This window comes from Haliaeetus leucocephalus, unplaced genomic scaffold (genome assembly GCF_000737465.1).
Source record: "Haliaeetus leucocephalus isolate CR32 unplaced genomic scaffold, Haliaeetus_leucocephalus-4.0 Scaffold871, whole genome shotgun sequence".
NCBI lineage: Eukaryota > Metazoa > Chordata > Aves > Accipitriformes > Accipitridae > Haliaeetus > Haliaeetus leucocephalus.
In genome coordinates, this window is record NW_010973307.1 from 1,904,038 (window position 1) to 1,916,530 (window position 12,493).

The 12,493-nt window shown below is 42.2% G+C and overlaps 1 protein-coding gene across 1 annotated transcript in view; it reads right to left on the bottom strand.

The window, feature by feature from the left end:
* Window positions 1–12,493, bottom strand: part of PKHD1 (polycystic kidney and hepatic disease 1 (autosomal recessive)) — a 259,529-nt gene that overhangs the window by 134,909 nt on the left and 112,127 nt on the right. The window contains exons 38-42 of the mRNA XM_010583200.1: window positions 8,806–9,013; window positions 7,693–7,850; window positions 5,895–6,089; window positions 4,893–5,018; window positions 2,040–2,173 (exon numbers count right to left, since the gene is read on the bottom strand). Coding sequence (XP_010581502.1) covers window positions 2,040–2,173; window positions 4,893–5,018; window positions 5,895–6,089; window positions 7,693–7,850; window positions 8,806–9,013 — 821 coding nt within the window. The remainder of the gene's footprint in view (window positions 1–2,039; window positions 2,174–4,892; window positions 5,019–5,894; window positions 6,090–7,692; window positions 7,851–8,805; window positions 9,014–12,493) is intronic.

Sequence of the window (12,493 nt, forward strand, 5' to 3'; positions counted from 1 at the left end):
ACAGTCTGGACCTAGAGCTGTAATCCTTGCCTTAAAGATTGCAGCCTGTAAGTTTAAAACCAGTAATTGAAAGATGGTAATCTGAAAACAAAAAAAAAACAAGCAGAAAACCCAACAATGACCTAACATTAAAATCTAGAGGGGGAAATTTCTATTCTGTGTCATGGCTTGGAAACCAGGCAGTAGGAAGATGAACCTTTCCCATTACACTCTTCAAACCTTCCTATTACATTAAGATGATAAATACCAAAAAAGCAATACCCAGTTCCTGAACAATTTGACGAAATCAAAGGTGTTGAAACCCTGTAACATCGTAATTTTGGTGCTGGACCAGCACCCCTTGTATTTACTGATTATTATCGTGCTAAGAAAAAGTCCGCAAGACACAGGTGTTTTGCTTGGCAGAAGTATGACTTTTTCTCGTAATATCCATGTCCTTTCATGTCTTCTGCTGAGCACTGCTCGGTACTGTAGAACAGTAAGTGCAGCTAATAATAGTTTTAAGCTAGGCAACTTCTTCATATTTTCCTTTTGCTGCTGCAACGCCTCAAATAGCTCACTCCAAGAGACTGCCGGCAACGAGGTTTATCAGCAACCCTTCAAGGGCCATCTGCTATTCTGCCTTGAGTAGCACACCTCTGGAGAGCAGACTTAACCCTGATGTTTGGGTACACAGCCACAGCCACAGCTTTGGGCGTATCTATGAAGACACGTGAACCGAGCAAGCTAAACAAATGTGCTGAAAACCTACCACAGTCAGTTCACACATACCCGTAGAGATAATTGCAGCAAACCTTTTCAAAAGCTGAGCCACTGGCGATTGAGTAGACAGCTCCAGGGTAAGTCAGTACATGATAGTACAAAACTCTGTGTTTAGTGGAGCTGAAATTCATGTGATTCTGCCTAGTTGTTGTATTTTTTAACCATATTTGATGGTCTTAAAAATGATAAATATGCCCTTGAGGGAATTGCAGAAAAGTCCTCTCCTTCTTCCTAAGTACTATTGTCTTCATACTAACATAGGAAATGTGTTGGTCTCTTTTTCACCTTCAAATTTAGGTGCAATTCTTTCCTCTTGGAACAGAAGCCCAGGGGGCAACTAGGTCTTCACATACAGTTAATAATTGGTTTGGTTTCCGTGGGTTAGCAATAGAACAGGTTAGGATTTTTTTTTTTTTTTTGAGGAATATGTACTTCTGTCACAACTGAAACTGTGGTAAGAAAGGTCAGTTTCAATGAAATTCCAGACTTAAAATAGTTGAGAAGGAAAAATTATTTGAAATCATGGAAAATCATGTTTTTTCCTCATGAAACATGTAAGAGTGACTCTTTATTCTGAGATGTAAGTGACTTGAATAAGACAAAAAAAGTATGAACTAAAAGCATCAGAGAATTAGTGAACAGAAAGATTTTTACAGAGCTCAATTTTTTGATGTGAGCGTTGTTATTCTCTTAGCCTTTTAAGAGTTCAATGTTTCATCACTATTTAGAATACAGAAGCTTCTTTTTTTTAAAATCAATGTCATTTTCATAGGACTGGGAAAACATTCTCTTTCTCACCCTGGAATGCAAATCTTGGACTGTACATAACTCGTCATTTTAAAGCCAGACAGAGGTGCATTTGATATTGCTGAATTTTAGTGTGTCATCAGTCTATTAAAATTGAGATTATTTCTTTTATAATGACAGAAGTAAGAAAAAATTCTAGAGAAGCTGAGCCTAAACTTTTTTCCAGTTTTTATGAATCCATGAGTATTAGAAAATAAAACAACTTTTTCAAGTATCCCAGGATGAAGGATCTCATTGCAATATTTCATTCCACTCAAGTGCAGTAAAATTTTCAGTAATAAATTTGCCCATGAATATAATTTATTTTGTAATATGCACTTGTTTTAATATCCCATCACAAGCACAGTTTCTGACACCTCAGCCAAGAAGCAAATGCTATGTATATGATCTCCCAGATAAATGAAGCTCCATATCTTTCTGATATCGTTGATTAGAAAGGAAATGTTATGTTTTATACCTGAACTTCTCACCTTGATGTGATTGTCAGGAGCTGTGACGTAGATCCCTGCTGGTGACAGTGTCTCAATGTTGGATAAACCATCTGTTCCAGAAAGGCCAGTCACTATGTTGTTACTGACTCTGTTCCCCTCTTCCAGTCCCTCTCCTTTAAAAAAAAATATAAAAATACATAAGAAAAGGAAAAAAGAGAGGAAAAAAAAGAGAGGAAAAAAAATAGAAAGAAAGAAAAAAATGAAAAAAGAAACAGAAATGTAAATATAGCTGGAAAACCTCCATTATGCAAGTCACAGAACTTGCTGAGTTTTGCCCTGGCTGCTTTGCTGGCATGGCCCACCTGGGAATTAGCTTTCCCTGCTAACTGTCCCTGGGTAAATCACTGTTTGAAAAGCACTTAGAAAGCTGTGTTTAACACACAGAAAGCAGCTGTGAGGTGGTCAAAGACTGACATGACTACTCAACACAGTGGTGCACAGCATGGAGAGGGAAAGGCTGTGTGCTTCAGAAATGTCAAGAGACCACAAGCACGATCTGATCAACATTGTAAATATGATAAAAAGCAGTTTCTGCCACAAAGAGCTTGCACTCTAATGAGATAAAAACAATCAGGGAAAGGAATACTACAATACATACTCTACAAAGAGGCAATAGAGACCATGATTTTGCAATTCAATATGAACAAGGCCCTGTATCAGGTGTTATATATTAATATAACACCAGTCATACTGTACTCCAGGTTTATGGAGCAAATGAATAAAGGAAATATTGTAAAGAACATATACAGTTGGAAAAAGAGAGACTCAGAGTGGGGAAGTGGCTCACCCATGCACACATAGCCATGCTTCTGGCAGTACTAGAATTCAAAGTTGTATCTATCTCCTCTGTCTCCATCCACTGCCCTACTTATATCTAAGAAAATTTCTAAATAGACTTAAAAACACCTGGTGCAGCTCTGCACAAAAGTGGGGCGTTTGCATCCATAAGCAATGAAGTATGAGAAGAAAAAGGAAAAATCAATCAAAAAATTGATCACACAACTCAGAGTCATGGGGTGCCCCATATCTAGGAACAGTATTGAAATAGGAATTAAAAAAAAAGAAATATCCTTTTGAACTACACCATGAAGAAATGTGCCATCCAACGGCAAAAAGTGGACAGCTGCATACAGGTCAAGCCCGAATAAGGACACATCATATGTCCGCCCGCTCTGGCGTTTTGGAAGCAGAATACAAAGTGGATCATCTCTGTTTGGCCCACATCAGGAGCAAATTAAATCTATTTAGTTTTGTTTATCAAACATAAATTATTATCTTCAACTATACCTGCTCAAGTTCTATTCCAAATACAGATCCTTTCCACAATCATCATTACCCCACATATAAGCTACTTGCCAGGAAAACCTATGTATTTTTGTTCAGGGAATGGCAGCAATTATTTCTAGCCTTCCTCTCAGTCTTTTGAGCCTTTCTCCATTTTTGGAACAAGATTCGTTTAGGAAATATTTCCTTTCCAGGCTGTATTTACTACAAACAATGCCACTACCAGAGCATGAACAGGATCCTAAAGCCGTCCTTTTGACAGCCATTTAGGTTTTCGAGGTGGGATAAGAGGTCTTGGCTTCCAAGCTGAGACCTGGTGTGTCAATTAATTTTAAGCCCAGAGCGACTTTTTATGACTGTCTTGCAAACCCCCTGAAAATAAGGGGTTTAGATGAAATCACTGAGGGAGTCCAATTCTAGAGCTGCAAATAGCCAGCTATAATAAATATTCCTTCACAGGCAACAAAATGATATATAAATTCATCCATCAGACCCTCTGGAGCTGCTGACAGTGAAGCCATTAAAGACATCTTGGGGATAAGGTGTATTCAGGCTGAAACTTCAGTGGAAACATTCAGCCTCAGCACAGAGTCCTTTAACTCAGACACATGTCCTAGCATGAGTGAGCTGAGGCATGCCGGCAGGTTGGAGATCTTGTTCTGCTTCCCCACGGCCTCAAGGCCTCTGTGTATCACCTTGGGCAAGCCGTTGCATCCCTCCGAGCCACCTCTCTTCCTCTGCAAGATGTGTACAATCACTCTCATTTTATAGTCTCCTCTGTTTAAATCCTAATCTATCACTTCTCATTATGTTTATATACAGGACCTAGCATAGGGACTCGCTGTGTGTGTGGAACTGCAGGATCAGGACTGATGGCTTTTTTTTTCCTCCTCTGTTTATCTTAAAATTGGTCATTTTTATCCCATCTCTGACAGAAAACAAAAATCAAGCTCTATCTTTAGGTATTCAGGCAACACGAGATCCCAGCAGAAGATGCTGCAAGTCAGTCTCCTGATGGTTAGTTAGGAGAAATATTTTGTTGTTTAACATTTTTGTTGCTCCAAGCTCCAATTTATTTAAGTGCTAAATCCTCTGCTTAACTTTTAACATATGTTTTCACTCCATTATCTTTGATGTCAAATGACTGAAGTTAAAGGTAAGTATGCTCCTAAATGCCTCGCTGAACTGGGGTCTTAAATATTGCATAATGGTCTTCTTCCAAAGACACATAAATCAATGCTCTAAAAAAAAAAAAAAATCTCCTTCCACTTTGTACACTGCAAAAAAAAGGATCCAGATCAAGTGAAGACTGACCTGAACAAACAGAGAGTGTATGGTCAAATGGAAATAACTGCTAGGAGTTGCATGTGGAATTGTGGGAGCTTTATTCCAGATTCACCGATACCAGAAAGTGCAGAAGATGTGGTTAATGTTCTCAGAGTACAGTTAAGGATCTGCCATTCTTTCCTCCAAAGACATTTTCATGCAGATGATAATCAGCAGATGTTGCTGTTACATGTAGGATAAGTATTTTCCTACTTCACTTACCCAGTAGAAGCCCATGGCCTGAAATGTTGTAGAAAATATTACTGTCCACACTAAGGTTTGAGATCCCGGTCAGATGGAGTCCTTGGCCAAAGGAGTCCAAAACACAACAGCCATGTATGTAAGAGTCTGGAAAGAAATGAGTGCTGTCAGCAAAAAGCACGCTGCAGCCTGAAGGTTGGGAGAGTTTTATATTAGCTCCTCATCATTTGATGTTGTGCAATTAATCCTTTTGGCTCTCGTGAGACTGCTCAGTTGCAGCTGCCCACCCTTGCTCACCTGGCAGATCTTTGCCATCAGGAACATTTCAGAAGGGCAGCGAGGACAGGGTAGGTATCTTGTACACCTTGTCTAGCCAGGCGTGGTGACCTGCCCACTCTACTCCAGCATCATGGCTAGTGCTGCCCTCTCTCACCAGATCGTCACTCAGTGATGAAGATGGCATCGGGAAGGCAGAAGTGTGAGTTAGCTGGAGGGGAAAGTCCCATCCAGTACCCTTAAAACATTATTCGAGCCCACCTAACTTGCTCCCATCACCACCAGTCTTCAGAGATCTCATTGCCACTTCCACAGAGATGAATTTTGCACTTACCAGTGACAAAGCCAAAAGAACTTACTATTTTCTTTAATTTTCAGGTGATAGAATTAAATTTTGACCTATGCTACTGAACAGCCTTGAGCCACCTCTGGGCTCCCTCACAGTATATTAGTGCTCTCATTTTCAGAGCTAGAAGTAGCATGCCAACTCAGAGGTGTGGCATAAAAATGAAATACTATTTTAGGAAGAAGCTGCCCAGAGATGCAGAGGAACTAAATCAGCTTAAAGCACTCCATCACGTTTCACTTGGGATTAGACTACAGGTGAGGTTTTCTGACATTTACGAATCCAATTTGTCAACTGACTCGAGGGCTTAGAAGGCTTTTGAGGATATCTGCCCCAGCTTTGGGTAGAAAAAAGTGGACATTTGAGATCATTCCATCCCACCTCCAGTGCAGACATCTCACCTGCCATCTGTGCGTTACCAGCAACAGTCAGGGCACTGCAGCGCTGCCGAAATGCTTGGCCCATGTGGCGGAACTGGACCCCCTCCATCCAGAGCCGACTGGCTTCTCCCTGGAAGGCCTCCACAATCAGGACAGCCCCCAGGTCCCGAGACCCCAGCTGCCTCTCACTTCGCTTGTACAGACACCTGGAGCTACCTAGAATACAACCCGACAAGAGCTGTCAGCGTTACTTCTCCATGGTGACCATGGGATGTGCTGAGTGCCCCAAGCAACGTCGTGAGACCCACCACATCGACTCAGTGAGACTCCATCTCCAGCAGTGATCTTAAACATGGGCCCAAAGACAAATAGCCACAGCATATTTCATACTCCCTCTAAATACTCTCATGTTTCCTTCCCTAAGAGTCTGGACATTTTTCGAGGAACATATATTAAAACCAGCAGGAAGCTCTGGTAGTTTTATGCCTTGGAAAGTTTCTTGTATTCAATTTTAAATAGTCCTATGCATGGGGAAGATGGATTTGACATTGATTTACCTTGGGTGAGGTTCTTGAAAAGGAGATTGGGCACGGATGTACTGAACTAAATTGAAGTGAGAACATTTTGAAATTTCTTTAAAACTCTTGCTCTCCCCACTGTCCCTGCAGATGGGCGAGGAACTCTTACTACCCACAGTCTGAAGACAAGGGAAGTAAATCGTAGGGCTGGAGAAGAAATCGAGATTCCTGAAAGGCATCCTTCCATGGGTCTCTGCTTAGGTTATTTTGGTGCAAGGGGATTCAGGCTACAGATGTGCAACTTGGGTTTGTTCAGTGGAGGTGCAGAGGGGATTTCAAATTCTGGCACTGCCTGCTTATGTTCAGTAATGCTCATTTTTCTTTTAAAGAAGGTAAATTAACCACAGAAAACACTGCCCACTCATCTTCTGGTGACTCCTCTGAGAAATCCTCCTATCCTTTAACTCAAATAAAAACCTCAAACGGTTAGCACATTTCAGAGACTATATTTATGAGTTCCACAGAAAATGGACCATAAATCTATGAGTAATATAAGCAGTTGGCTGCTGGATTTCAAATGAAGTCTTGTGTCACAGTCTGAAAGCCCAAGGCATTTTATTTTTAAAGGAAACCTTACAACTGGGTTGCCAGATAACCTAACTCTCCTCAAATTATAATAACTGTGTCTGATTCTGCTTCCTCATCAGCTGGTGTAAATCAGGAAGCCACCTGTAAAACTTCATGGTGTTTCATACAGATAAAAGTAAAGGAGAACCGAGATACCTAGTATTGTTTCACCAGTGTTACTATACGCTACAAGAAACCATCACCTGTTTTTTTCCCTTGATATCCCTAAACACTGAACAACATCTCAATATTTTACACTAAAGAGTACAAACAGCATTGGGCTGTTTTGTTTTCACTTCTTCTTAAAGTGACTAAATAGTAAACACAATTAAAAATTTAATATATTATGTACACTGAAGCATGTTTTCAGAAGATACTTTCTTTCCTACACCCTTAGGCTCAGGCAAAACTAAAGGGTCTTTCCCAAGATGACTTGAAACAACAATGTGAAAATAATACATCGGAGATATTACAATGAAATGCAATTCAGCTCCCAAGACTTCACACTTCAATGTCAAACAATGTTTGGAAAGATAAACTCACTTTCCTGGTGCTGGTATGTCTCAAAGTTACCCTATTAAGAAAGATTTTTAATGCACAGTGATACCACAATGTGATTTTAATGGAGCAATTTTCCTCCTCAGCACATTTCTGTGAAAAAAAGACCTCCTTACCTTGTGTAACACCTGCTTTGGTACACTGTCTGAGGTGTGACATCCTCTCCACTGTGATATTTCCTTGAACAACAACCCTTCTGCTAATCAGGGCCACCACAGCACTCAGAGGCAGACTTTGGCCATTCACCCATTCCTCTCCAACACTGTGGGAGTACCTAGAGAAAGACAAAAAAGGCACAAAAGCATCTGCACCTGCCAGATGGCAAGAATGATGTTTACCCTCAGCTTATGACTCCAACTGCCCACATCCAGAGCTGGGTTCACTCCTCACCACAGACAGTGGCATATCCAGTGTACCTATGTATATTGGCTAGATATACTGTTCCTTGGCTGATGCTTATTTTCATCCTTCTGTCTCTCAAGCTCAAAAATTTTCCTTAGATTATGTATGTTTACACCAAAATATTTCAGTCTGAATTTCCTTCATCTTCCCAAAACATATTTTGGTGAAAAACATTAGTATTTTCTTCCTCAAGCCCCAAATATTTCTGAAAATGATACCATTAATCTTCCTGGGCACTGGAGTTGGGTTGCCTCCCAAATAGCTAACATGTTTCAACACTGGGGCTCCAGGTGATGATGATAAGGAGCACAGTTTGTCCAAGATCTACATGTACAGAAGACAAAGAGAGCATAAGGCTCACTGAAAACACAAAAGCAGTACTTCCAAACTGAAGTAATTCACTTTGAGTGTGGTGTTAATCATCTTAAGTAAATCAGTCAAGAAGGGAGGATTTTTTTTTTTTTTTTTTTTTAACAGAAGTCAGACTCTTTTTGTGAAACAACTGCAGCTTCTGAAGAATTAACTATGCCGGAAAATCTTTGTCAACCCTATGCCACTTGTCTGTACTGGCCATCGGTGTTTTCTGCTTCAAAGGTTTTCTGAGTTCATGGTTATGATACAAAATTTAAACATAGTCAGAAACATTCAGGACTGAACGTCCACTAGCTTTAGGGAGAGTGAGGAACCAAAATATCTCTGACCACTTTTGTTAAAGGGATTTATATAGTTATTATGTCCCACAGGAAACTGCAAATCCTCACCTTGATGAAATTTTCCCCTGGTTTAGCTCTCTGCTATAGAAATCCCCTTGGCCCTTGAAAGTGTACCTGAGCGGTGATCTAAGGTACAGCTCTGTGTTGTTCACAGACTCAATAACAGCCACTTCTTCTTGCTGCTGTCCATCTCCAAGGCCCGTCCTTCCCACCATGATTTCATCACCGGGTTGCCAGTCAACAGGTTCCTGAAGCACTAGTAGTCTATCATTAGCATGAGCTGATGATTTCAAGTGTGTGAAAGCTACTTTGGGCATCCAGCCTGGGGGGGGGGGGGGGAAAAAAAAAAAAAAGGCAAGTCAATCAACATAAAAAACCCAGGAGCTGCATGCTTGGAAAACACTGCCTCACTGGGATGATCCCACAGTCATTCATTTCTTTTTGATGCTGTGTAGGAGAGACAGGATTAATGCTAGAAAATAGGACTTGTGCACATCTGCTTGGATCCGAAGTGCAGCGCTTTCCAAACAATATCTTCATTTCATATCTTTTGTCTTTATTGGTCCCAAAAAGCTGAAAAAACATGCTGGAAAGAAGTTTACTCAACAGGCAGTGGGAGCTGAGGTTCAGTTTCCTTCCTCCAAAGTGGCTTCTCTATATGAGAAACTCTTTTCTAAGCACCCTTTATAACCAAGGGAGACAACCAGTCTCTGCAGGGACCATTCTCCTTCTCTGAATGAGAAGAGCACTTTGAATTATCAGATACACCAGCCAAGCGACCACAACAATGTGCAGTGAATCTAGGCTCACAAGCAACTTGTGTTCACAAAAACACATGCTTCTATCAGTAACATTTCAGTGACATATGGAAAGACAAATATCGCCAGTTTCAAAAACTTTTAAGAGTGATTACAGATTGCTCAGGTAGCAACACAAGGTCATCTCAAAACTGTCTCAAATGGAGGATCCAAAACGAGGGGTCATTTTTTGAAATCTTGGGTTAAGTGGCTTAAACATTTCTTAAGAGAAGAATATGCTTCAGCCTTTTTCATCCAAAAGCAGAAATAACATCACATGTTATTTTAAATCTTGTAATTTTGATTTTTTTCCAGAAAACTCAAATCTCAGAAAATACTGCTGAAACATATTCTTGGTGAGGCCTTAGTCTGGCTAGACTCAAAAACATATTTTCAACTTTAAGGTGAAGGCGAGGTGAAGGTCACGTAACATCCCTTGGGGTGGGGATGGGACACAGGTTTGGCAAGCAGCATGAATACACAGGTCAGCACGACTGCAAGATGAAGAAGAACCCCTTGCATCAGCAGCCTTAGGCCACCACTGGAAGGCAATAGCAAAGTTGCAACCGAAGTTTCCCAAAATCCCTCCTCTTCATGTCTCAAGCCTTCAAAAGACTGATTAACAAATAAGAAGGCAGTGACAGCTTAAAGAAAAAAAAAAAAAAACTAAAACATGAGAAGTGTTATATGCTTGCTATTCAAGGACTGTTTAGATTATGTGTACTCAAGGTAAAGCTTATCTAGTTTAAGATTCTGATTACAATAGAGGATGCTTAAGGAATATTTGGATAATAGTCAAGGCATCAGATAATGGACATTTCAGAGTCACAGATTTGTTAATGAAGGGCATACATCCTCCTTCTGCATTGAGAAAATGAGGGGTTGCCAAGAGAAACAAAGACCCTGGTGTCCTCAGATGAGGCATGCCCATAGGAGGACAAAAGGAGGAGGGGGATTCTTCCCCAAATGACCCCTGAAGATCACCAGAGACCCCCGCGCAGGCATAGAAGACTCTGGGATGATTGCTCAAGAGAACACCATGTCATGCTTGCTCAACATAATGAATATGCCATAGTTAGGTGGAACATACGTATTAGATAAGCGTGGTGTTTTAACTAGAGTATGCAAGTATGGACTGAAAACCTCAGAAGGGGTGCTCGATTTGTGGAAATATTCCACCTTGCACCTTGTGCAGAATAAAGCAATGTCTTCTCTCTAAACATACTTTGTGTGTTGCGGGAGTTACTTTCTGATCAGGTAGCAATACTACCAAGTCTGTGTACGACAAGCCCCAGCAATGAAACATCTTGCCATTTCACCCTCCCATCTTCACTTCATGAAGTTTGCTTTAAGTCTTGACATGTCTTTTTGCCTCGGTCCTGTGAGATCCAACACACTGAACGCCATCCGGGGACAACACGTACCTCACACACCCACCTTTAGTACATTTTTCCTTCCCTCCTTTGCAGTAGATCATAATTTACCTTTAGCCCTGCTGTGGTTTCAGCCCAGCCGGTAACAAAGCACCACGCAGCTGCTCGCTCACCTCCCCCCGGCCATGGTGGGATGAGGAGAAAATATAAAGGCAGGCTTGTGGGTTGAGATAAGGACAGGGAGGGATCACTCACCACTTACGATCACGGGCAAAAGACAGGCTCAACTTGGGGAAGGAACAAAATCAACTTAATTTACTAACGATCAAATCAGAACAAGGCTATTAGGAAGTAAAACCCGACCTGAGAACACCTTCCTCCAGCCCTCCGGCCTTTCCGCCTCAGGCCCACTCCCGGTTCTCTCTCCCTGGGGAACAGGGGCTGGGGGCTGGGGTCGGTTCCTCACCCCTTGTCTCTGCCGCTCCTTCCTCCTCAGGGGGAGCAGGACTCCGCGCTCGGGCCCTGCTCCGGCGTGGGCTCCTCTCTCCCCGGGCTGCAGGTGGGCCTCCGCTCCCCCGCTCCCCTCCAGGGGCTGGAGGGGACAGCCTGCCGCCTCACCGCGGGCTGCGGGGGCATCAACATCCTCCCCTCCTTCCTCACTCACCTCAGGATCTGCACAGGGGTTCCTCTCACGTTCCAATCCCCCTACTCCCTGCAGGTTCCCCTTCTTAAATCCGATCTCCCAGAAGCGCTACCGCCGTCGCTGAGGGGCTCGGCCTGGGCCAGCGGCAGGTCCGACTTGGAGCCTGTGAGAAGTTTCTAGCAGCTTCTCACAGGAGCCGGCCCTGCGGCCCCTCTACCACTACCAAAACCCCACCACACAAACCCAAAACAAGCCCACAACAAGTTACTGCCCTCCCTGGTTGGACTATAGAAAAGTAGCAACACCAGAAATCACTGAAGGTAGAAGTTGCATCCAATAAATCGTTGTGAAATTACTTTAAGCAAGCTTCTCTCTCTCTCCATATCCTGTTTCACTTTCTCGTTGTTTATAATCTAGTGTCCCAATTCTTACCTTAATGAAGATGGAAATAAGGAGCAGCACCTCCAAGTCAATAAATTCACAGCAGAATGAAAAAGGGAAGAATCAAGTCTTTATACTCTGTCATCTTGAAGTATATTTGAGCACCTGCTCTGTATGCCAGTGATGGTCATCTAAACGTAGCTGAGATACTTCTGGCTTACTATATTTTCTTTTTTTTCTGAAATCAGACTTGAAATTTGTCAATTTACAGCTAAGCAGATCTCCCAGACATCCTTCGCTTAATGTGCTTCAGTTCATATCATGGAACTGTTTTGGAATGCATCAAATGGATTTCCCTCAGGTGAAACTAATGCAGAAACTCTGGTTGCAGAAACTTTGCAGCTCAGAAAGCCAACCGTATCCTGGGTTGCATCAAAAGCAGCATGACCAGCAGGTCGAGGGAGGGGATTCTCCCTCTCTACTCCACTCTCGTGAGACCCCACCTGGGGTTCTGTGTTCAGCTCTGGGGCCCCCAATATGAGAAGAACATGGACCTGTTGGAGCGAGTCTAGAGGAGGGACACAAAGATGGTCAGAGGGCTGGAGCAC